A 24,761-nucleotide genomic window follows, 5' to 3' on the forward strand; every position below is an offset into this window, starting at 1 on the left:
AGGTGGGTCCCTCCCACACCAGGCCGGTCACAGAGGGGCCTTTGTCTGCAGGGTGACTGGGTGGCGTAAGGAGGACAAGATGGCCCCCTGCCCCTTTGTGGTGGGGAGACAAGCTGAGTGAGAAACCTCAGACCCATCTGGCACAAGTCCTGGACTGGGCCTGCTCTCTGGAGCGCTGGGGTGTGGGGGTGTGAGACCCCTGCCGGCGGAGCACTGGCGTCCTTGTGCAGGGTTGAGCGAGGCAGGGCCTGGGGGTCCACCCTGTGCCCCTCCTGCACAGGGCGCTGGTGGCGTGGCAGAGCATGTAGCAGGCAGGCTGGTCTGGGTGAGCCCTGAAAGGCCACTTCTGGTGTGACGTGGGGCTCTGGGGTGCAGGCAGGACACAGGCCAGTGGGGGCCAGCCTCTGCCTCTTTGCCCAGAGCCCCACCCAAGGTGTGGGGCTGGCCTGCAGACTCTGAGGTCAAGTCCTGCCCTGCTTAACCTCCCCTCCTGGGATTCTCCTATGACCGCCACTGCCCATCCACTTTGCACACAGCTGGGCCACCTCCCTACTCAGCCAGGCAGGTGTGCCTGGCGGCCTCTGGGCTACTCCTACAACCCCACACCCAAGCCCGGGGAGCAGGGGGCTTCTGCTCCCTCAGCTCAGAGTCAGCCCCTGGGGCTACCTCCCTGCTGCAGGGGCTGGGCTGGGCCCTGGGCCCTCACGTGACAGTTGGGGGAGGACAACGAAGACATGGGCTACCCTGCCCCTCCCAGCTGCGCCCTGGCAGGCGTCTCAGGCCTCAGCCTGCTGGGTGCAGAGACGGGCAGGCGCACCAGTCCAGCCAAGACGCCAACCTCGCGTGTGGAGGGGGCACTGCAGTAGGCTGTGAGCACACACATGTCTTGGGTGCCCAGCGCCTGCCCAGGTGCCCTCTATTGGTTGCTTCCCAAGACCGCAGGATGGGTCCTGGGACCTCCCCAGGGCCTGCAGGATGCCCTAGTTCTCAGGTGGGGTGGCTCCCAGCTGCAGGAGCGGTGAGGGCTGTGGGGAGCGGGGTTCAGCAGGGGCCATGGAGGACTGGGCAAAGCACCTCAGCCACTTCGCCCAGGCTTCCAGCGCAGAGGCCAGGCCAGGCCAGGGGAGGTGGGGAGGTGGGGAGCCCCCACCGGAGTCGAGGGAGGCCCGCCTCACCCGTCCAGCCTCCAACAGACCTTGCTCAGCGAGCAGCCTGCAGCCACCCCACAAAGCCCTCTGCGGAGGCAGGCTGCCACCCTCAACTCCCTGGGCAGCATTCCCCGTCTAGGAGCCCCGTCTAGGCTCCTGGGGCTGGGCCTCAGGGCTGTCGAGGAGCGGCCAGCTCCCCTAGGCGCGTGCGCAGACTGAGGGAGGTGGGAGCCTTGTGGCCTGTGTGAGGGGCTCGGGAGATGGGGAACGTGAGCTGGGGTGCAGGCACAGGTGTGGCCCTGGGCTCCAGGAGCTGCTCCACCCCCCAGGCTGCCAGGGAACCCCAGTGCCTGTCACCCACATCTTGGTGTCCAGTGCTGCTCTTTGGGGCCAGCCCTGTGGAGGGAGGGGTGGAGGTGCTGGGTCAGGGCTGTAACCCTATCGAGAGGGGTCCCCCCCCACCGTGACATGGGGTCCTTCATGCAGGGATTGCTGTGCCCACCCCCCACTCTTAGAGGGATGTCCTGGGCAGCTGTCAGGAAGGGTGGAGAGCGGGGGTGGGGAGGAGGCCGAGGGGTGGGCTGGGCAGTGACGTGGCGGGAAGGGGCCTTTATAAGCCAGGCCTCCCTGTGGCTGAGGCAGGCAGGACCCCAGTGGGCGTGAGCAAGTTGGTGAGTGGCCTGTGGTCCTGGGGGCTGGGTGGATGAGGAGGCCCTGGGGGTTCACCCAGGGCTGCAACCTTGACCATTCAGAAAGGCGGGGGTGTCACTGAGGGCTCTGGGCCCCCGGAAGAGGTCCCACTGAGCCAGGCCTGGGTTCCAGGGAAGGAAAGGTCTGGCCTCAGAGTGTGGGTCAGGAGGGGCCAGGCACCCACACAGCCCTTCAGCCCCTTCCCCGCCTGAGGAGCCCAGGAGCTCGGCAGCGGGGTGGCATGCCCATCCTGGCTGCCCCTCCCCGGGTGAGGCTGGGCTGAGGGTGGACAGGGCCTGAGACCCTAGGTGGGGTGTCCCTCTGTACCATCAGCAGAGGCCCAGAGGTAGCCTGTGGGGCACCCCTAGAGGGCCCCCGAGGACCCCAACCTACCCAGAGGCTGTGTGCTGCCCCTGTCCAGAGGTTCTGCTCAAGCTGGGGCTCTGCCTGCTTCCTCCCCTGGCTGTGAGGCCCTGACAGCAGCCAGGCTAGTCTGGTCCTCTGATGAGCGAGGAGCTGCAGCCGTGGTCAGGATGCACGCTGGCCTGTGGACAGGGTCCTGAGAGTGGGACGCGGCCCAGCGGTGACTGAGCCAGCATCTCGGGGTGACCGGCAGCGGGGCAGCTGGCCTCTTGCTTCAGGCTGTGAAGCGAGGATGCAGCCCATGGTGCACAGTGGCCGTCAGTGAGCACTGAGGGTCTCCACAGCTATGTGTGGACGTCCAGAGTGGGCTCAGGCCCCGGTCCACAGGGCGTGGTGCTGAAGCTCTGGCGTGGTGGTCAGGAGGGGACAGACAGACAACAGAAGGCAGAGTGGCCTCTCATCCCGCAGGCCGAGCAGCATGGGCCTCCGTGTGCGCCCCCACCTGGGGGTCTGGCTGTGGCTGGGCATCGCCCTGGGCCTCAGCCGGGGACAAGGTAAGGAAGGACACAGGGTGGGGACTTGCTGGGGATGGAGCCTTCGCTGCCCCTGAGCCGCACTGTGGCTGTTCCCAGTGAAATCTGTGCCCAACCCGTCCGCGGGGTGGGACAGCCGGAGGGCTGGTGTGGGCACCTCTGCCAAAGCCTGGGCCTCAGCTTCGCAACCTTCCACCTTGCCGTGGGGATACTCCTGTTCTGTTTTTTTTTTTAAACAGCTATTGGCCCACCGCTTTTCATTCTGTCACATTAATGTTTCATTTTCAATTCTGCCATGGACGCTTTTTCCATGTCAAACTTTCAAACGCCTTAAGCCTACAGTAAGAGTGGCCCCACCCAACCCGAACCTGGGGTGTTGGCTCTTGGCTTCCGGCACCTTCCCAGCTCCTTTAAGACACATGGCCAAGGCGGGGGGGGGGGGCGGGTCACATTCTCACCACCTTCGCCCCCGGCCCCCCACGAGGTTGAATGCAGCGTCTGCTGGGGGTGCCACAGCCAGGCTGGCAGGAGCCAACCTGCGCTCCTGTTTGCCTTCTGTCTGGTGGTCTGCCAGGCAGTGACGGCTGCCTGGGGGGCCCGCCCGCCCTCGTGGCTCTAATGGGACACACCATGGGTCACTTGGGTGCAGGCAAGTGACTGATGACAAGATGAGCTCAGGACTGGGGAGCCGAGCAGCCCCACCCCAAGGAGGCCTGTGGGTGGGGTTCCCCATCAGTCTAGGCCCTCAGTGTGGGGTCCCCAGAGGCACGGCGACACACAGAGGGCCCTTCATGAGCCACAGCCAGGGCCCCCCCCCCCCCCGCTCACAAATGGCTTTTCAAAGCCCCCACCCCGGGCCAGACATTCCTGTCCTTCCGCCCCTCGCTCCCTGGGAGCCGCTGGGCTGCCAGCGCTGGGCGCCTCTGCCCTGCTCTGAAGCCGGCATTGTGTCTGCCTGGGTGCCCCCAGCCCCACCCCCTTCTCTGTGCACCCCAGCCCGCCGTGAGGCGACCAGAAGAAACCCGTCTCTGTCTCCATTTTCCAAAAATAGCCACCCCCACCACGGGCTCCCGGAAGCCTCCCTGGGAGGTCAGGTCCCACCCTGGGGCTCAGGCCACTGCTGCCTCCATCCTCCAGGATGGCCACCCCCGGGAGACCCCTACTCCTACAGAGCACCCTCACGTCCTGGGGTCCCCACCCCCATGGGGCTCTGTGGACCTGCTGTGACCTTGGCAGCTGGGGGTCAGCCACAGCCACACAGCTGCTCTACCCACTACCCGTCCCTTCACACTGGGGCCTTGAAGCCGGAGGCTCCAGCTGGTGGGACAGCAGCTGCCTGGCGGACTCAGCACCTGCAGCTGCTGGCAGGGTAGTCGTCACACCTCCAGGAAGCTGGCCCAGGCCTCCCTCAGCCGCAGCCAGGGACACCCCTTGGAGAGCCAGCGGGGCAGCCCTGGCACCTGGGACCCCTAGGAGGACCAGGACCCCCTCCAGCCCTGGGTGGGGCCTCATCTTAAGGTGCCTGCCCATGGGGCCAGGGTCCCGTCCAACCCACACCCCCCCCCCCGGCCTCCCCGTGGGGCCAAGGCCTCCTCACATCGTTTACAGCAGGCACCTTGGCCCCCCACAGCTGCTGGTGTGGTCACTGCAGTGAGTCCTGACTGCCCTGTCCTGCCCCCTCAGCAGGCGGCCGCCTGTGGCTGGCAGTATTGCCGGAAGACCGGCTGCAGATGAAGTGGGCGGAGTCGGAGAGGCCCGGCCTCGGCTACCTGGTGCAAGTGAAGCCCGTGGCCGGTACGGGCTGCGCCTTCCTGTCGCTGTGAGGGTGGTAGCATGCGCGCCCTCACTGCACGGCCGTCCCGCGTCTCGGCATCCACACGTCTGCGGGACTCCACCACACCTGCTCTGGGGGTGGAGCACGGAGCCGGGAAACGCGTGTCCCACGTGGGCCCGTGCCCAGCAATGCGGAAGGCGCCAGTCTCCGCTCCTGCGCAGGGCCCCTTTGGGTTCTGCATGCCGTCGGCGGGTGAGGAGGGACAACCGGGACATGAGCGAGGCTTGGGGTCCTGCAAGGCCCCGCCCATGCAGGCCTGCCGCCGAGCTCCGCAGCTTGACCAGGGCGCGAATTTTCAAACCCCTAAGGAAAGCTCACAGACACGAGTGTGCGGTCACAGAAAGGGCAGAGAATGTCACCACCTGACGCACAGGCACACACGCATGCGCGCACGCACACCCGCCTCCGTGGCCTCAACAGCTCTCCCTGCCCCCGCTCCAGGGGACTCGGAGCAGGAGGTGATGCTGACCACCAAGACCCCCAAGGCCACAGTGGGGGGTCTGAGCCCCTCCAAGGGGTACACCCTGCAGATCTTCGAGCTCACGGGTTCCAGGCGTGTCCTGCTGGCTCGGAGGGCGTTTGTGAGTAAGTCCGCCGCCCTCCACAGCTCCCAGCCTCGGGGTGGGCCGGGTGGCTGGAGCTGAGCCTGGCAGCCCCTCCGGGCGGGGGTTCCCCCCAGGCCCGAGTTTGCGTTCTGCCCCCAAGTAGCCTCAGTCATCACCCCTGACGCCCCTGCCCATTTCCTAGGGGCCCCCAGGACCCTGGAGGCTCTGCTCCTGCCCCGGTGGGGTCCTGACAGCCCCTTGTGTTTGCCTGCAGTCGAGGACTTGAAAAGTCACCCCATGGGTGGAAGCAGCTGGCGGCCCCTGGGGGCAGCTGTGGAGCCCTCGCCCACCCTCGTGGGGAGCCCAGACCTTGAGTCCCAAGTCACTGCAGCCCCAAGCCAAGGTCCTCCCACTCGCGGTGGGTTCGCAAGGGGCGGGGGTACGTGGGAGCTTGTGGTACGGCTGTCACCTTGATGGGAGCTTGTGGCTGCTCTCTGGGGCCCACTTGGACCCACGGGGTGTGGCTGGTGGGAGGTGACACAGCTGTGGCCCCCCAGGAGGGCCCTGGTTGAGGGGAAGGCCCCTGCCCTGCCCAGTTCAGAGAGGCAGTCACTCCGGGGCATCTGCAGGAGAGAGAGAAGCCCAGTAGCGTGTCCTGGGTGCCGGCTTTGTGCATGAGGCCCGACGGGCAGGGTCATGCCTCCCTCGTTAGGTGGGGTCCCATGGCACCTGCCTTCTCAGGAGCCTCCAGTCTGGCCGTGACTCTGGGCGAAACTCAGGGAGCCAGGCCCTGGAGATGGGGGTGCAGGGGCCACAAGGTTTTGTCTTCAAAGAGCTCCTGGGTGCTCAGGCCAGCACTGCCGTGGTGAGGCCTCAGCTGCTGAACAGAGCTGTCCACGGTGCTGACCCACCTCCGTAGTCCCTGCCGCTGGGCAGCCTCTGCCCCTGGGCCTGGGTGTTGGTAGGTTTTGGGGGGTGGGGTGGGGGGACAGCCTCAAATAGCAGCCTTTACTAGGTAATCGTGCCTGGTGGCCAGCTGGCTGTGCCCCTGAGGGCAGAGCATCCGGGGCTGCATCTGCCCCTGGAGGGCTCCAGGAGCGGACCTCATGGACCAGGGTCCACGTGGGTTTTCTGAGTCTGGTGAGCCCCCAGCACCTCTGGGGTCTGTGTCTTCCAGGCTTCGGCCCACGCCTCACTTGGAGGCCAAGTGCTGTGGCCCCCCCCACCCTCCCGAGGAAAGGCGATCCTGCTGGGGGTGGCAGGGACGGGGTGGGAGCCGCTTAGGACCCTGCAGCAGCACTGGGCCTTGCCTACAACGCACCCGGCTCCCTGCCTTCCCAGCCGGCCCCCAGTTCCGCTGCACACCCCCCACCCCCGTGGACATGATCTTCCTGGTGGACGGGTCCTGGAGTATCGGCCACAGCCACTTCCAGCAGGTCAAAGACTTCCTGGCCAGCGTCATCGAACCCTTTGAAATTGGGCCGGATAAAGTTCAAGTTGGTGGGTCCTGGCCCCTTGCCCTGTGGCCCCTCCGCCGAGGCCCTCACAGTTTCACCCCAGCTCCCAGGGGCCTTTCTGCTGCCCGCTGTGGCCTGCAGCTGCCAGGCGGGGCTCCTGGGGAACCCCCATGGGACCGATTCGCCTGCCAGCTCCTGGGAGGACATGCTGGCCGGTCCTCTGTGGAGAATGGGGACCGTGAAAGCATGGGCTCTCTTCTCGGGGACACCACGTTCAGCGCCCCCTTTCCAGGCCTGACCCAATATAGTGGAGACCCCCAGACAGAGTGGGACCTGAACACCTTCGGCACCAAGGAGGAGGTGCTGGCAGCGGTCCGAAGCCTGCGCTACAAAGGCGGGAACACGTTCACAGGTCCGCCCCCAGCCCCGCCCCTCTCGCTGCCCCGGGGAGGCAGCCTCCCTTCCCAGGCTCTTCCCGGACTTGCAAACTTGTACATAAACCAGGCCCAGGGCTGGGTACAGCCAACCCCACGCCCATCTTTGCGAACTACTAACCAGGTGATTTCGCTTTAGCGAGAATGTGGCTTCTGTCCGGCAGCAAGGGCACAGTCTCTCCCATAGACAGAAGTTCTGCAGAGGATGCCAGTGGGCGTGGGCGTGGCCTTGCTGGAAGCAGGCCCCGCCCCCAGGGGTGTCTCCTTAGCAGTCTGCTCCCTGTTCCCCACACCCCCACACCATGCCCCCCTACCCCAGCTGCCCCAGCTGCTCCTCGGCAGACTGTGGGGGCCTCTGCGGGCAGGGAGGAGGTGTCACTGTCCTGTGGACAGCCCGGCCTGGAGGGCCCAGGATGGCCGGCCATGGTGGGAAGAGCACAGGGCTGAAGGCTGGAGGATCAGCCCACCGGGAGGGTGCTGGGTCAGGGTGAAGCCCTGTACCGTGTCCCCACTGCCCCCAAGGCCTGGCCCTGACCCACGTGCTGGAGCAGAACCTGCGGCCTGGAGCGGGGCCCCGTCCAGAGGCCGCCAGGGTGGTGGTCCTAGTGACAGACGGCAAGTCCCAGGACGACGCCCACGCTGCTGGCCGCATCCTCAAAGGCCTGGATGTGGACATCTTCGCTGTGGGTGAGCAATCCGGGCCTCCGGCCTCACCACTGTGGGCTCCCACCACGCTGGCCTCCTCCCGGGCTGGGGTCCGGTGGCCTCTCCGAGCCTCAGCCCCAAGTCTGCAATGAGGGAAGGCCCATCCCGGCTCCTGGAGCTGGTGATGGTGCCCCAGCCTGGACATGGGCCCCCGAGGGCACTTGGAGGGCGGCCGCAGAGCCGGCACAGGTGGTGGGGAGCCGGATGTGAGCTGCATCCTCTGTAAACTCCTCCCCACCACGCCTCGCCTCTGCACCAGCCCTTACCCCGTGGCCCCTCCCGGGGCCTTGGGGCCTGAGGTGCCGGCCGGGATGGTCCCCACCCAGTCACTGGGTGGTTGGGACTGGCCGCGGTTCCAGCTGTAAGAAGTGGGGGCGGGAGCTCCAGGGCGCTGCCTCACGCTCCGCGCCCCGTGGGCAGGCGTGAAGAACGCCGACGAGGCCGAGCTGAGGCTGCTGGCCTCCCAGCCGCTGGACGTCACGGTCCACAACGTGCAGGGTTTCCCGCAGCTCCGCACACTGGCCGGCCTGCTCAGCCGCCTCATCTGCCAGAAGGTCCAGGGCCGGAGCCCGCGTAAGAGCCCAGGTGCGCCGGTGGGTGGGGGTGGAGGGCGTGGCCGCCCACGCTCGCTGCCCCGCCGCTTTGGGAAGAAAGACAGGCTCGTGCCCTCTGCAAGGGCCTCCTAAAACCCCTGCCGCCCCACTTTTGTGGCTCCTTGGGCATCTGCAGCCCCCACCTGTGCTACCTCACGTGGCCACCAGGGGGAGAAGAGCCTCTCACACCCGCTGCGGGGTGGGGCGGGGGAGGGGCCCTTGACTCTGGGCCTTTCCTCCCTCAGCCAAGCCAGCAGCAGCTGGGGACCCCCTCTCCACTCCCACCAGCCTGGTCCTGACCCAGGTGACCTCCTCCAGTGTCCACCTGTCCTGGACTCCAGCCCCACAGCCACCACTCAAGTACCTGGTGGTGTGGCGGCCTTCCAGGGGCGGCGTCCCCAGGGAGGTGAGCGGCCCCTGCTGCCCCAGGCCAAGTCCCTCAGGAGAAGTCATGGCGGGGGAGGGACACGGGGTGTGGCCCCGATCAGCCCGGAGTCCTCAGGGTGCACTTGGGCCCATGAGCAGGGTGCGGCTGGTGTGGGCACCCACGTGGCCCATGACTGCTCGGTTCCCGGGGAACAGGGAGCGGGGCGGGGGCACTTAAGAAGCCAGAGGTGGCCCTAGCGCGCCCCGTCGGGCTCTGCTCCAGGTGGTGGTGGCCGGGCCCAGCTCGTCCACGGAGCTGCACAACCTGACCGCTGGCACCGAGTACCTGTTGTCTGTGCACGCTGTCTCGGAGGCGGGGGTCGGCGAGGGCCTGCTCGGCCTGGTGACCACAGGTGGGGGGCGTCGGCAGTCACGGGTCCAGACTTCACTGGGGTGGGGGCACTGCCCCCACGTCCTGTGTGACCAAGGCGAGGCGGTGAACCGCTTGCTCTGACTCTTGGCGTCCTCCTCTGGATACCAGTGATGTCATGTGCATCCCCGCCCACTTGGCCTGGGACTTGTCACTGTTACTTATTCCGGGTTTCTGGGACCCCCATGGCCACTGGGCCGCAGCCCTGGGTGGCCCTGAGCCCCGTCACAGGGCAGTGAGACACGGCCTACGACTGAGCATGTGAGGCTCACAGGCCACTGGCTCTGAGAACGCTTGCAGGGCTGTGTACCTGCCACCACGGCCACGGTCAGCACAGAAGCCCTGAAGCTCTCCCTTGGGGTCCAGAAGCTCTCCCAGGACCCCAAGCCCACGGCAGGCCCCTGGGGACCACTGCCTGCCCACCCTAAGCAGAAGCCTACGAGGTGGCCTTGCGTCCCCAGAACCGTGGGCTGGAGGCTTGGCCCACGGTGAAGTCTGGGGACATTTAGAGTTGGCTGTGGAGCTCTGTGTCCCCGGGCCTGTGGTGTGACCTCTGCCTGTGCTGTCCCCTCTTCCAGCGCCTCTGCCTCCACCCCAGGCACTCACCCTGGCCGCATTGACACCCAGGACCATACACCTCACTTGGCAGCCCTCGGCCGGGGCCACCCAGTACCTGGTGCGGTGCACATCGGCCACTCCCAAGGGCGAGGAGGAGGCCAGAGAGGTGGGCGGTGGAGGGTGGCGGAGGTGACTAGGGCCACGCTGCAGGTGGAGCGAGGCGGGCAGGGGCCACGTGAGCACCTCCCACACAGGTGCAGGTGGGGCAGCCACAGGTGCTGCTGGGAGGCCTGGAGCCCGGCAGGGACTACGACGTCCGGGTGCGCAGCCTGCAGGGGGCACAGGCCAGCGAGGCCCGGGGCATCCGCGTCAGGACCCGTGAGTGCCTGTTGTCCCGACCATCACCCACACGTCCCCTATACAGCTGGGGATGGTGGCGAGTCCCTGAGGCCTTGCCGTGTCCACAGCAACCTTGGCCGCCCCCAGACACCTGAGCTTCTCGGATGTGACACATGACTCGGCCCGAGTGTCCTGGGAGGGCCCCCTGAGGCCTGTGCGCCTGTTTAGGGTCAGCTTCGTGTCCACCAAGGGCAGCCACTCGGGGCAGGTGAGAGCCAGCTGCTTTCCTGTGGGGTTCCCCGGGGCCTGGCATGCCCAGCTGCCCCGCCCCGCATTCACAGCCTGGTGCAGGGGTGCACAGAGCTGTCCCCCCCAGGTCCCCAGTCTGGCCAGCCTGGGGGTTGGGAGACATGTGTGAAGTGCAGAACTCTAAAATGACCATGAACAACAGCCCCGATGAGGCTGGGGGCATGGGGTGCTATGGGGGTGAAAATGCAGCTATCTGCTGTTTTGGGGGGTGGGCAGGGCCCCAGAGTAGGGGACCCTACCCCTTCCCCCACCCTGGACAGCAGCTCCAGACCACGTCCACACCTGCCTTGCAGACGGAGGCCCCTGGGAACGCCACTTCAGTCACCCTGGGGCCTCTCTCCTCCTCCACCACCTACACCGTCCGAGTCACCTGCCTCTTCCCTGGGGGCAGCTCCTCCACGATAACTGGACACCTGACCACGAGTGAGTGGCCTGTGACCCTCTGCCCCATGGGGGCTTCAGACCAGCACGCACACTGCAGTGTCTGCTCTGTGCGGCCCTGAGCCGGCTGGGACGGGCACCTGTACAGGGCTGATGCCGGGGTGCAGGGCAAGGGTTCCCCGGGTTTGGAACAGAGTTGGGGGCTGGGCCACCTCCAGAGGCAGCCCAGGCTTGGTCTGCACTCCCCCCAGAGAGGGGAGTGTGGGGACAGCCACCACGTGGAAACTGGTCCCGTCTGCTCCCCAGGGTGAGCCACGTCCCCAAAACCTCTTTATCAAGCACCTAAGAACCCTTTGATGAGTCACCAAGGGGGTCATCCCGGCCTCCCTCCCAGCATCAGTCTCTCTGTCTCGTCTTCCAGGGAGAGTCCCCAGCCCGAGCCGGCTGTCAGTGACGGAGCTGCCTGGGGACGAGGTCCGGCTGACGTGGGTGGCAGCGGCCACGTCCGGGGTGCTCGTCTATCAGATCAAGTGGATGCCTCTGGGAGACGGGAAGGCTCATGAGGTATGAGGGAGCAGAGCCCCTCCCCACACCCAGCCCCTGGGGGGCTCACACCTTAGCCCATCACCTCAGGGACCTGCCTGCCCGGCCCTTGGACTGCGTGCCAGGCCCCTGGGTGAGGCCACCACTCACAGGGCGGACTCGGTCCCCTTCCCCACAGGTCTCCGTCCCAGGGAACCTGGGCGAGGCCGTCCTGACCGGCCTGGGGAGGCGCTCGGAGCACGAGATCACCGTGTTGGCCTACTACCGGGACGGGGCCCGAAGCGACCCCGTGTCCCTGCGCTATGCCCCCCGTAGGTGGCCCTCGGCTTTGTGGGGCAGTGACAGCCTGGGGACCCCAGATGCCCCCACTCCATGAGCCCAGACCGCTAACTGGCATTTTCTCAGGTTCCTGCCCCTCTGGCCTGGTTGCTGGGGTCTCAGGGCCTTCCTGCCCCTCGGGGCAAGTGTTCCTGGGGCAGCCAGGGGCCCAAATCACCTGGCATGAGGCATGCTCACTGGGTCCCAGGGCTGGCTGAGCTGTGGGTCCTGTCTGTCCTGAGACCACAGGGCAGCAGGGTGTGGTGGGCCCCGTGGGGCTGGGAGGGAGGGTCTCAGGGGTTGAGGATGGGGGTGGGGCGGAGCTTGCGGCTGTCCTTGCTGAGCCCCACCCCCTCAGTCAGTCGGAGACCGCCCTCCAACCTGGCCCTGGTTTCTGAGTCACCAAACAGCCTTCGGGTCAGCTGGACGCCCCCGACTGGCCATGTCCTGCACTACCGGCTCACCTATGCACTGGCCTTAGGCTCCGGACCCGAGAAATTGGTGGGTCTCGGAGCCGGGACCCACTGCCCCTCGTGGACCCTGGGGTCCTGGTGGCAGGGGTAGGGGGGGACGTGTCTTGCCTGTCTGTTGGGCTTAACCGGCTGAGACACGGCCAGAAAGGTGCCGAGAGGCTGGATGAGCCGAGGTGCTTGGGCAGGTGGCTCAGGTGACCGGGCCCCCAGGTCTCCGTTCCAGGATCCAGGAGCCACGTGACGCTCCCTGACCTGCTGGCAGCCATGAAGTACAGGGTCCTGGTCTCCGCAGTGTATGAGGCAGGAGAGAGTGCGGCCGTGGCCACCACAGGCTGGACCGGTAAGTGGGCACGGGGACCCGGACCCCAGCAGCCCCAGACTCTCAGGACCTGCGGTGTCCCCCGACCACCCTGCCCCAGCCATTCAGGGCACCTCTGGGTGGCTGGTACCCTCTCTGTGGGTGTCCAGGGGCTGGAATTTCAACCCCTGAGACAGCAGGACCCAATCCCTGTCCCTCCCCATCCCTGAGTCATGGGGACCACAGGCCTGAGGACCCTGGAGAGGGCAGGACCGCAGGACAGCAACTGTCTCCAGACCACGGGGCAGGGCCCCCCAGCTGACCCCAACTCCCTGTGGCTCCTCAGCAGCCTGCCCGGCCCTCCACCCGAACGGCTCCCTTGCAGGTGGGTCCTCCCAGTGACCTGCCCTCCCTTCCCGCCCCCACCTGCTTCTCTCCTCCTCTGGGGTCTCTGGGGAATGGGGCCAGGCTGCTGGAGGGCAACCAGGCGGGCTCAGCCCTTCACAGGAGGGTCCCTCCAGGGTGGCCGGCTCCTCTTTCCCCCACTCACAGCGCCATCACTGAGGCTTGTCCAAGGGTGTGTCTGTGATGGGCACAGCGGTGGCAACACTGGGGCCCTGGGTCCTGCCCCGTCAGCCCTGCTGACTGGGCTCTGGGTGGACGGAGGGGCCCCCGGAGCCACTCGGCGAGCCCGAGACCCTCCCCACAGAGGGCTGACGGGGGAGGCGTGTCTGCTGGGTGTGGGAGAGCCCCCTGTCCTGTGCTGCTGGCCGAGTCTCCCTGGGGTGTCCCGAGAGCAAGTGACAAGGCTGCTGAGACCGGACACAGGGGGGCCTGGTCAGGGCAGAGGGAAAGGGGCCACTTGGGGTCAGGGCTTGGCCACCTGGACAGAAGCCCCCCTCCCGGACCCCACCACCCAAGGGCCCCAGGTTTCCCCTCTGTGCCTCTTCCTCGCCACCCTGCCCCTGTGTCTGTGTCCCGGCTCCGCCCCGCACGACCCCGATGCCTGTCTCTCCCTCCACCTCCTGCCTGTCCCACCCTCACTCCCATCCCATCCTGGGCCCCCCCCCCCGCTGGGCCCCAGGCTTTGACCTGATGGCGGCCTTCGGGCTGGTGGAGAAGGAGTACGCGTCCCTGCGCGGCATCGCCATGGAGCCCTCGGCGCTGGGCCCTGCCAGGACCTTCACGCTGCTCAGGGACGCTCAGCTGACCCGCCGGGCCAGGTGAGGGGCTGCGGCCCGGTGGGGAGGACACGGGCTGTGACGGGGTGGCCCTCCGGGCACCTCTGGTTGACTCCACAACAGCCTGGGAGGGAGCTCACTCCCCGAGAACCCGTGTGACACGTGGGGAGACCGAGGCAGGGGAGCTCATGGTCCTGTGGACCCTACTCTGCTGTGCGTGGGCCTGAGGGGCAGCGGTGCCCCACAGTGACATCCACCCGGGCCCCCTCCCCCCGGAGCACACGGTAGCCTTCCTGCTGCGCCTGCTTCCCGAGACGCCGCGGGAGACCTTCGCACTGTGGCAGATGACGGCCGAGGACTTCCAGCCCGTCCTGGGGGTCCTGCTGGATGGTCAGTCAGGGGTGGACACGGGGCGGGCCCAGGGGCCCTCGCACCTCAGAGGCTGCAGGTCCTGAGCAACCCCCTAGGCCGGGCCGGGGGCCACCCCCATCCCCCCTGGACCGGCGGGGGTCTAGCGCACCCCTCGCTCTGCCCCCGCAGCCGGCAGGAAGTCCCTGACCTACTTCTGCCGCGACCCCAGCTCGGCCTTGCAGGAAGTGACCTTTGACCTGCCTGAAGTGAAGAGGATCTTCTTTGGGAGCTTCCACAAGGTCCTGGAAGGTTCTGGGAGAACCAAAGCCTGTAACTCTCCTGCCTAAGGGCCTCAGCTGCCCCCAAGTTCTGGAACAGACCTGCCCCTACGAGTCTTGGGAGGGGCTTGCGTGGGCCCAGCCGGCCCACTGCGAGGGGTGAGGGCCCAGAGCCTGGCCCCGCAGCCTGGCCACGGCTGTGGGAACCCCTGTCCTGCCTCCAGGTGCACGTGGCCGTGGGACACTCCAAGGTGCGGCTCTACGTGGACTGCAGGAAGGTGGCCGAGAGGCCCATCGGGGTGGCGGGCAGCCCTCCTGCCTCTGGCTTTGTCACGCTGGGGAGGCTGGCCAAGGCCCGGGGCCCCCGAGGTGGCTCGGCCACGGTGAGCTTGGCTTTGTCTTGCCTGGCCAGCCGGGGTTGGGGGCCGGCGGACCACCCAGCGGAGCCACAACCGCTGACCGCCCGCCGCCCGGATTGCAGCTCCAGCTCCAGATGCTGCGGCTCCTGTGCAGTGACACCTGGGCTGAGGAGGACAGGTGCTGCGAGCTCCCGGCGTTGGTAGGTGGGCGTGTGCCCTTTCGAGCTCCCGGCGTCGGGAGGTGGGCGTGTGCCCTCCACGTGCCACAGGCCACCCTGATCATCATGGTGCTGGGGGACACCTGGGTGGGCTTCCTGAAGGAGGTGGCCTCGGGGGAGCATCTTGGAGGTCCTGGGGACACGGCCGGCTGGAGGTGATGGGGGTGGATCCGGCCAGGGGGTACTCACAGCCCAGCCTGTGGGGCCATGACCCATTCCTGGGACTCCCTCCTGCACCCACGCTGGGCTTGGCCAGGCTGGGGGCCTGCCCGGCAGGGAGAGAGGGGTCCTGCTCAGGGCTCGTGCTGGGTGGCCTGGGCTTGGCCCCCAGGAGCTGGTCCCTACCCCTCCCAGGCATGGGTGTGAGGCCTCCCTGAGGGATAGAGCCCAGGGAGGGCCCACTTACCGACCAGTCTCCTTTCTCCCAGAAGGACGGAGCTGCCTGCCCTGCCTCCCCTTCTGCCTGTACCTGCTCCTCAGAGACCTCTGGGCCCCCAGGACCCCAGGGGCCTCCGGTGAGCCCCGCAGCCCCTCCCCGGCCATGTCTCGCAGCCACGGGCAGAGGAGGGAGGCGCCTTCCCATGCCCCTAGGTGGGAGTCTGGCACCAGCAGCCATCCCCAGCTTGCCACCCATGGGGGCACATGTCCTGTGTCCCCTGGCTGTCTTGTCCACCCTGGCCCCCTCTCCTGAGCCAATCCTCCTCCTCTGGGGAGGGACTCAGCATGTCCCACCTGTCCTGGTTGAGGAGGGGGCCCAGGACCACCCTCCCTGAAGCTCAGTCATGCCCCTCATCGTGGGGCAGGCCCTGGCCCTCTGCCACCCTCAGGGAGGCTCCAGGGCCAAGAGCAGGGGGACCGTGGGTCCATGAGGCTGGCCCTGGGCTGGCTGGTGTGCAGAGCTCACCATCGAGGGGCCGCCTGCTCCCCAGTATTCAGAGCAGCCGGCGGCTGTGGAGGAAGGAGGGCACAGGGCGCGCTGGTCTTCTCCACCTGACGGTGGCGGGGACTGGAGTTTGTGCCTTGCTCCCCATGGGCCACACTGGGCTCACCCCTGCTGTGTCCCCGCAGGGCCTCCCTGGCAGGGATGGAGCCCCAGGACAGCAGGGCGTCCCAGGGCCCAGGGTAAGTCATGGGGCTTCTGGGGGGCCTGGGTGCTGCCTTCCCAGGAAGGGCCCCCAGCACATCCACAAGGGTATCCGACCTCGGGCGGAGGGCCTTCCCCAGGAGGGACTAGCTGCCGGCCACGCACCCACGACCCTGCCATCCACTGGTCCTGGCCCGGTGACAGCGGCAGATATGCCCTGGCCACTTGTTCTCATCCCTGCCAAGTGGTGGTGGCGCCTCAGGAAGTCGCTGGGACTCTTGTTGGATGTGTGTCCTTGGGTCCCTCCCTCAGAGGCTGTGCACTTGGTGGGGCTGAGCTGGTTGCCTGTGGTCCTGGATTTAGATGTTCACGTTCACGGTCACGAGAGGGAGTTGGGGTTTCTCTCTGGAGCACTGCCAACCCACAAAGACCGGGGGGGGGGGCGGGCGTCTTCCCTGTGGCCTCCGTCCACATGGCGGTGCTGCCACTTGTGGTCCTGGAGGTCCAGGTTTCCTCGCTCACCAGCTCTGGGCCCGGAGCCACGGACTGGGGTCCAGGTCCCAGCTGCAGGGGGGTCGCAGCAGGGCCCCTCCCAGGGGCAGCCGTGGGGTCGGGCTGCTCTGTGGACCGGGGTCTGGATACCACAGGCCGGCCAGTGGCCTGGGGCTGCTGCAGGGGCACCACTGAGGGAGGGTCTGCCAAAGGGACCTTGGGCCTGCTCAGCCCCTCCCCCGCCTATGTCTCCAGGGAGAACCCGGGCCACCCGGACAGACTGGACCTGAGGGTCCTGGTGGTCAGCAGGGGTCACCAGGGGCGCAGGGCCAAACTGTCCAGGGACCCGTGGTAGGTGCTGCTTCCCTCTCCCTCCTCCCCATTGTCCACGCCCCCCGCCCCCCCCCACCCGCGCTGCTCAGTCTGTTTCTCCTCCAGGGTCCACCAGGAGTCAAAGGAGAGAAAGGGGACCATGGACCCCCAGGCCTGCAGGTAGCGGCAGGAGGGGCTCGGGGACAGCACCTCCTTCCCGGGTCGGACTTGGCCCCAGCCTGGCCAGCACGTCTGTTCTCTTCCAGGGCTACCCCGGCCACCAGGGCGCCCCCGGGAAGGTTGGCCTCCAGGGTCCAAAGGTGGGAGACAAGCCAGCAGGGAGGGTCTGGTGAGGGTGGCCGGGCTCAACGGCTCTCACGGCAAGGCACAGGCGTGGACCCCGTGTGGGCCGCCGTGGGGGTGTGCAGGGTCCGAGTCCCTTCCTTTGCCCTCAGGGAATGAGAGGCCTGGAGGGCACCACCGGTCTGCCCGGACCCCCCGGACCCAGGGTAGGCAATGCTTCCCCGAGAGCCCCCAACCTTGCCCACCCCCACTCCCCTAGGTCTTTTGGGACTGAACGGAGCAAGGTCACCCACGAGGTGGCCTGGGAGGCCCCACTCCCCTGGGCGGGCACCTTCCTGGGTCCCAGGGCCCTGCAGCAGCCGGGCCCTGGCAGGCAGCTTCCTCCCCTGCCGCCAGGCAGCTCCATGTGGAGCCCCAGTCACACCTGCGCCCCAACTCCACACACAGTGAGGTGCCGGGGTTCTTTACCTGCTGTGGGCGGGCTGGGGGGCGCCTCTGTCGCTGAGAAGCACCTTCCCTCCCAGCCCGGCCCTTCCTGGGGTCTGTGCTGAGCTCAGTGCCTGAGCCAGATGCCAGGGAGGCTGGGAGGCGGAGCCGCCCCTCTGAGGGGGGTGCGGGGCACAGCCTGCAGGAAGGACGGACCAAGGGCCTGGTCTGGGCCCAGGGTGGGGGGGACCCGAAGGACCAGGCAGGGCTGGGGTGGGAGGCCAGACTCACCGGGGGCTGCAGTCCAGCTGGACTCCGGCCCATGTGTCTCCCCAGGGATTCCAGGGCATGGCCGGAGCCCGGGGGGCCGGTGGGGAACGAGGACCCCCAGGGGCAGTGGGACCCACGGTAAGTTCTCTCCTCGCCTGACACCCCCTCAGCGGGCGGTGGGAGGGGACACACGTGTGCTGTGTCCCCTCCCCAGGGAGGCCGGTGGCCAGCACGTGTGTAGCGAGGCCTGTGCGTGTGGGGACAGGGTTGGGGGCTGTCTGCAGCAGGGAGCGTGGGGCTGCCCAGGCTGGGGACAGACAGGTGGGGGCTGGGGCTGTGGGCTCCAGGGGCCTCAGGGAGGGACCGGGCTGTTCCCTCTGCCTTTCATCCCCCACCCGGCCCTCCCCGCAGGGTCCTGGGAGCCTGGTGGGTGAGAGTAGGTGAGGCTGGGACAGGGGTGTCCAGGCCTGGCTGTCTCAGGCCAGGGGAGGGTCTGTCCTCCTTGGGTTTTCCAGAGATCGGGCCATTCCCATCTGAGATGCGGGTCCTGGGGGCCCCGTGGCTCTGACCCTCCAAGGATCAGAGACCATGCCCACCCGTGGGCAGATGGACAGACGGACAGACGGCAGGCTGCAGGGTGGTCAGGGCTGCCGGAGTCAGGGGAGTGAGGGGAGCAGCCAGTCGGGGCCCCCTGCCACGGGCTCACCTCTCTCTCCTCTTCCTCCGGCCCAGGGGCTGCCAGGGCCCAAGGGGGAGCGAGGAGAGAAGGTAAGTGTGTGTGGGGGGTCATGGCACTTCCTGGGGGCAGGGGACAGTGCTGGCCCCACCCCAGGCGGCCTGGTCAGGGCTCCGCCTGTCTCTCCTCGCAGGGCGAGCCCCAGTCCTTGGCCACCATCTACCAGCTTGTGAGCCAGGCCTGCGAGTCTGCCATCCAGAGTGAGTGGCCCAGCCTCCTCGAGAGGACCCCACGCTGTCACTGTCCCCACAGGGCCAGGCTGGGCACAAGTCCCCCACCCAATCCCAGCAGAAGCAGCCTTGCCTGGCCATTCTCCTTACCACACACCGCGGAGTCCAGGAGGCGAGGGGTCTTCCCCGCCCGCCCCTGCTGACTCGCGAACCCCCCTCCAGCGCACATGCTGAAGTTCGACTCCTTCCTCCACGAGAGCAGCCGGCCCCCGCTGCCCGTTTCCGAGGCCTCGGGGCCCCCGATCGCACGCACTGTGGCCCATCTCCCTGGAGGAGGGAGACATGCTGGCCCCCACATTGAGGACAGAGGTACTAGCCCCTTGGAGGGGCATCTGGGGGGACGATGCCCCGGCACTATTGAGGGGCTGGTCTCTGTGTGGCCGGGCGGGGAGACCAGACCCCTCAGAGGTTGGCCCTGCAGAACTGGAGGCTGCCTGGCTCCCTGTGCTCCCACCAGCCTTCCGTCCCCTCTCCTGTCTTTCCGCCCCTCCTCCCACCTCCTCACCTCTGATGCACAGGAAACCTGGTCCAGTGACCTTGTCCCGTGTCCATCCCTCTGACTGGGGCACAGAGCAAATGGAGAGGCTGAGGAAGGGAGCCGAGCAAGGAGCCTGGGGGGAGGCGGGAGGTGCTGCACCATGGGTGGGGGAGGGGCCCTACCTGTAGGAACCCCCGGCTCAGAGCCAGGTGCAGCACCTGGGACCAGCTAAGCTGCAGGCACTGTCATGGGGACCTCACCCTGCGGCACCCCCACCCGGCCTGCCTCACCCTAAACCTCAGCCACGGAGCCCCCAGTTGGTGCCCGTTGGGGGCTCAGGGAACCCCTCCTGAGCTTTCAGCCTCCGTCTGAGGAGTGGGGGCTCCTTCCCTGTGTCCCGATACAGCCCTTCCTTCAGGGGAGCCTGGAGCCTTCACTCAGACGGGCAGCCTGTGGCCACAGGGCAGTGGGGTCCCGGGGTCCCCTCGAGGAGCAGGTGAGCCCAGCCTGGGGGCAGCAGGCAGTGGGGGCCCCAGGGGAACCCAGCGGGGGCCGAGGGTGTGGGGAGCCTGCCCAGAAGGAACCCAGGGAGGACCCCAGGCTGGGCAGATGGGGGTGGGGGCACGGGGCCTCCCTGCCCTGCTCACTCTACTCATGCGGGCTGGTCGCCCTGGGCAGTGGGGGCTGGGTGGAAGGACCAGTGTCAACTTTCCACCGCGTCCCCAGACCTGCCCATCTTCTCTCCGGCCAGGACAGTCCCCCTGCTGCCTCCAGTGATCGGCACCCCCCCACCACCCCTGAGTGCCAGACACCACGTTGGTCGGTCGGTGCAGGAGGGTCCCAGGGAGTCTGGGGAGCCTCGGAGGCGGCAGGTCCAGGCAGAGAGGGCGGGCTGGGACCCCCGAGTACTGTTCCCATGGTCGCATGGTCACATAAACCTGAGTTCAGCAAGGGTGGTGGCTGCTCATTATGGGATGGCGAAGGGTGTCCCAGTCAAGTCGTGGAGACCCCCCCCCCCGTCTCAGAGAGGAGCCATCCAAGGACCCCCAACCCCGCAGTCTCCCCGTTGCCTTGGGGCTTACCCCCTTCCCTCAAGGCCACTGAAGCCCCAGCTCTGGCCCCCAGAGCTCAGCCCCCACAGGCCGGGGGTCCTCAGCCTGAACCACAGGCTGAGCCACCCAGGTGGGGTGGGCTTTGAGAGCGGTGCCCAGCCCGCACTCCGAGGCTGGAGTCTGGGTGGTCTCAAAAGCCCCTCAGCAGCCTGCCCCTGGCCATCCCCCGGCTGGGGGCCTCTCCAGCTGATTCATCGATTCAATACAGAGCAGTTTCCTAAACAGGAAGGACTGGGGGAGCAGNAGCCCCAGCTCTGGCCCCCAGAGCTCAGCCCCCCCAGGCCAGGGGTCCTCAGCCTGAACCACAGGCTGAGCCACCCAGGTGGGGTGGGCTTTGAGAGCGGTGCCCAGCCCGCACTCCGAGGCTGGAGTCTGGGTGGTCTCAAAAGCCCCTCAGCAGCCTGCCCCTGGCCATCCCCCGGCTGGGGGCCTCTCCAGCTGATTCATCGATTCAATACAGAGCAGTTTCCTAAACAGGAAGGACTGGGGGAGCAGGGTGGGAAGCCAGCAAGGGGCTCCATGGGGACCTGGGAAGCAGAGGCAGGAGGGAGGGAGGGAGGGAGGGAGGGAAGGTGGGAGGAAGCTCGGCAGGGGCAGGGCCTCGAGGGCTGGATGAGGCCGGGCAGGCCCCAGGCCCCCGGGGAACAGGAAGGCGGAGCACAGCTGGGAGAGGGGTCAGCGCTGGGCCTTGGACAGCGTGGCAGGAGGGTCTGGGTTCTGTCCTGAGAGCTGTCAGAAGCTCCGGGGGCTGTGACCACCTGAAGATAGGACCCTGGGGAGCCAGGTGGGGCAGGATCTCACCCGTTGTCCTCCAGGAAGGAGGTGGATGAGCCCCTGGGTGTGGAGGTGGGAGCCCCGGGAGCAGACCCCGGGCTGAAGAGCAGGCTCCTGGTGCTGGCAGTGGCCAGCTGGAGAAGGGGAGAGGGCAGGTGCGTTGGGGAGTCTGGCGTTCCCGGGGCCAGAAGTGTGGGCACCACCATCCCAGAGGGGAGTGGAAGCCAGGGTGGGTGGGCTTCCCTGGGGCACAGGCAGCCAGACTAATCCCAGGACTGAGTCCTAGGCTCCTCACAGGGGTGGAAGGGGGGGAGCTGGGGGATCGGCAGAGCCCAGTCGCACCAGTGCCCTGACAGATGGGGAGGTGGGGAGAGTGGGGGGCAGCTGGCGGAGCCCCGGGGATGTGTGGTCAAGGAGGCCGGCAAGTGGGGACGCTTCTGTGACTTTGAGGGAACAAGGCTGGAGGGGCCCAGGGCTGCAGCTGCCCCGCTTGGGGCCTGAGCTTCTGGCCCTTGACCCGTAGACCCTGCTGTGGGCTGGACACACACGTCCAGGCACACCCCTGCGCACTGCTAGCATGCACACATGAGCACACGCACTCACATACCACCACACGCACAGCACTCGCTTTAGGTTTGGGAGATGAATTCACCAGGGAAAACGGGGCACCTGAGAGCAAAGCCACGCTGGACGACCAGACAGAGAAGGCCCTGTTCTCTGTGGCCCGTTAACTGAAAACCACAGCATCTTCAAGGAGGGAGGGGCGGTGTTCGTGGCGTGGGGTGCAGAGAGAAACCTGTGCAGCACAGAAAATGCATCTGGAGAGCCGGCTGGTGTAGCTCCGTGGACTGAGCGCCGGCCTTCGAACCAAAGGGTCGCCGGTTGGATTCCCAGTCAGGGCACACGTCTGGGTGGCAGGCCAGGTCCCCAGTAGGGGGTGTGGGAGAGGCAACCACACCTTGATGTTTCTCTCCCTCTCTTTCTCTTTCCCCTCTCTATAAAATAAAGTCTTCAAAAAAGACGCATCAGGAGGAGTGAATGCACGGGGTGGGCTGAGTAACCACAGAGGCAGCTGGCAACTGAGCAGGCAGGGCAAGGCAGGGCGGGGCCGCCCCCAGGCCCAGAGGGCGAAGCAGGAGCCACACCTGCGGCTCCACCTGTGGGTTCGGGCTCCACCTTGGGGCAGGGCTGCCAGCAAAGGAGGTGGGGGCGTTGCAAGAAGTGGGTTTTTAGGGCCTGAGAACTAGAACTAAGTTTACCGTCTCGGATCGAAAGGCTCAGCATGTCAAACGGGGTTGATTTTTCAACTGTAGATTCGTTCCCACGAAGTGTAAGGAAGACAAAGGAAACATTCTTTAACTTCCCAGGACCAGAGCCACTGGAGGGCAGGTCTGGGAGGGTAGAGACCTCTGTGTGGGGAAGGAAAAGTTCTCAGATGCGACATGCCCCGAAACCCCCACTGGGACGAGCGGGCACCAGACAGGCCCCTGCGGGACCGAGGCGTGACCACAAAAGGGACCGGTCAGGGCCGGACCGGATGCCCGGTGCCGGCGGCTATGGGCCGCACAACCGAGGCCTCCCCAGATAACCCCACCTGCAGCAACGGAACACTCCAGATGGCCCACCAGGGCGGTGTGGGAGGGCAGGACTCCGAGGGCAGGGGCCGGTTCTGTGGGGGGTGGGGGCCTCTGGAACCACATCGGACAGAAGACACGACACGCTTCCTGCTCCGGCCTGGACGGAGCGGCCGACCCACACCTGGGAGAAGCCTGGAGATATCCAGGGGCTCCTGGTTTTAGGCATTTTCCGGGGCAAGGGGCGATGTTTTCAATGAACGGTGGGAACAGCTGCAGGCTCCAATCCAAACCATTGATGGTCCGCCCTCATCTGCACCACACACTAAACTTAATTCCCAAAACCTGGTGAACCTGAAGGCCTGTGAGCGCTGCGAACGTTCCAGAAGGAAGTGGGGGGTGGTGTTTGCAAGCTGGGGACAAGCAAGGGTCTCTTACACGGGGATCCACAAGGCAACGACCAGAGAAAGAGCAAAGACGACCTAGTCCCTCATCAGAGCCCAAAGCTTTTCCTCATAAGCTGTGGTTAGAAATGAAAAATATGGTCGTGGACAGTGGGGAAGCCTTGCCCGACACCCCCAGCCTTGGACCAGAACACACAGGGAGCTCCTGCCGCTCACTCAAAGACCAGACGAGGAGATGAGGAGCGAACTGTTCCAGCCAGCACAGCTGGCAGGTGCCTCGGGGCAGCTGTCAAGGAAGACTCATGGCCTGTGACCTCGTGACCTTGCACAGGTGTGCGTGCACCTGGAGTGCTCTGTGCCCCAAAGGCTCGCCAGGAGGGGGTCAGTACCTTTGAGGGCAGGATCTGTTACTTGATTCCCTGAGAGAAGGCCTATGCCTCACCACCGTATGGAACCAGGGACTGGGCCGGGCAGCTAGGGAGCTACCAGTGAGGACAATCCCAGCAGGCCTCGGGGCGCCGGCCTGTCCCTCCTCGCCTGGCCCTGGGTGACTTAGGACGGGAAACACTGGCCTGGAGTGTGAGCAAGAGATGGGGGGAGGTGGGAGCGAGGCCCCGCATGGGCTGCCCACCCCTGGGGTCCGCAGCGGAGTCTCCCCGATGAATGCACAGAAATGAGGACGCACGGGGCCAGCGGCACCCTGCCCACAGAGCAGCGTCCTGGGTCCTTGGTGTCCACGTCAGTGACCCTTGCTCGTCTGAGGGCTGCAGACGGTGGGTTTTGTGGTTTGTCCTTTTGGTCCCCCATCTGGTGCGCAGCCTCCCTCCCGGCCCAGAGAAGCAGGTCTGTGGACGGGCCTGGCGCCAGGGCTGCTCCTGGCAGATGCCAGCGCATCTGGCGGCCACGGCCACTTACATAAGGAGGATTGAGGGCCTCCCATCTGAGATCTGTGTCTCTGCTCCCCTCCCGGGCCGGCTGTCCCCACTGCTGTCTCACTCGTCCCAGGTGAGCCGCCCTGTGGGCGTGGAAGGCGGCAGCGTCCAGGAAGGATGCCCCGAGGCCCCCAGGAAGCAGAGCAGAGTGGGCAGATGGGGCCCCACGTTGCCTGGGGCCAGGGAGGGAAGGAGGCCCCGGACTTGGACCCTGGGGCCTCTGCCTCCCCCTCCTGGGCAGGAGGACCCCTGGGCGCCAGTCAGGGCCCTCGAGTCACGGCTCTTGGGCGAGGGGTGTCGCCCCTCATCTCCTGCATGGGCATTGTGCCCAGCTGAGACCCACAAGCCTGACCCCCGCAGTAGCAGGCTCCCTGGGTGCTTGGTGTGCTCAGCTCCAAACTTCACCAGATTATTCCCGGAACCTTCCAAGGGCCTCGGGACCCAGGACACGTGGCCAGGCACCTGCCCGAGGCTGCCCTGACGCTCGGGGTCTGCAAGGGGCCCTGGCGGGGCGCGGCAGGACTGGTCCCTCCCTCTTCCCCCTGCCTCTTCCCTCCACCCAGTGTCACCCCCAGGAGGGGACGTGCTGTACTTGACTGAGGCTCCCAAAGAATCAGGAAGAGGGGTGGCGCAAAGCCCACCCCCACCCCACCCCTGGGCACTGTTTTCCAGAGTTTCAAGGGTCACTGCCAATGCCACCAGCACTTGGCCTCTGGGGGACGACACTGGGCCCCCAGGACCATCCCAGCCCTCAGGCCCCCCCCCCACCTCTGGGCCGACGGCCCCTGCATTGTGGGGTGACGGTGGTCCTTTGGCTGAGCTGGCCCCCAGTGGCGGGTCTGAGGAAGAGGGCCTGTGGGGGTCCCTGCCCACAGGGGAGGGGGTGGCACCACCCCCTGAGGGGGTGGCACCACCAGCAGCACACGTGAG

General features: G+C 66.9%; 1 protein-coding gene across 1 annotated transcript; it reads left to right on the forward strand.

Moving 5' to 3' along the window:
• Positions 1-2,493: 2,493 nt before the first annotated feature.
• Positions 2,494-24,167, forward strand: COL20A1 (collagen type XX alpha 1 chain). Its single transcript, XM_037059838.1, has 36 exons — positions 2,494-2,522; positions 2,622-2,755; positions 4,418-4,528; positions 5,010-5,153; positions 5,388-5,552; positions 6,455-6,613; positions 6,863-6,982; positions 7,527-7,691; positions 8,130-8,282; positions 8,548-8,708; positions 8,952-9,081; positions 9,677-9,822; positions 9,911-10,034; positions 10,124-10,263; positions 10,598-10,727; positions 11,107-11,249; positions 11,407-11,539; positions 11,905-12,047; positions 12,230-12,359; positions 12,664-12,702; positions 13,402-13,540; positions 13,746-13,888; positions 14,039-14,148; positions 14,352-14,510; positions 14,609-14,686; positions 15,133-15,219; positions 15,773-15,826; positions 16,536-16,631; positions 16,719-16,772; positions 16,859-16,912; positions 17,048-17,101; positions 17,658-17,729; positions 18,324-18,359; positions 18,461-18,527; positions 18,720-18,866; positions 24,073-24,167. The coding sequence occupies exons 1-36, from the start codon at positions 2,494-2,496 to the stop codon at positions 24,165-24,167; spliced, it is 4,044 nt and encodes a 1,347-aa protein (XP_036915733.1).
• Positions 24,168-24,761: the final 594 nt, after the last annotated feature.

This window comes from Sturnira hondurensis, unplaced genomic scaffold (genome assembly GCF_014824575.4).
Source record: "Sturnira hondurensis isolate 20B ecotype Veracruz unplaced genomic scaffold, ASM1482457v3 Scaffold0011378, whole genome shotgun sequence".
Lineage (NCBI taxonomy): Eukaryota > Metazoa > Chordata > Mammalia > Chiroptera > Phyllostomidae > Sturnira > Sturnira hondurensis.

Coding starts and splice junctions, on each gene's coding strand:
- COL20A1 (XM_037059838.1), top strand. CDS start 2,494: ATGCAGCCCATGGTGCACAGTGGCCGTCA. Junction 10,728..11,106: donor AACTGGACACCTGACCACGA/GTGAGTGGCCTG, acceptor CTCGTCTTCCAG/GGAGAGTCCCCAGCCCGAGC. Junction 11,540..11,904: donor GTCCCTGCGCTATGCCCCCC/GTAGGTGGCCCT, acceptor CCACCCCCTCAG/TCAGTCGGAGACCGCCCTCC.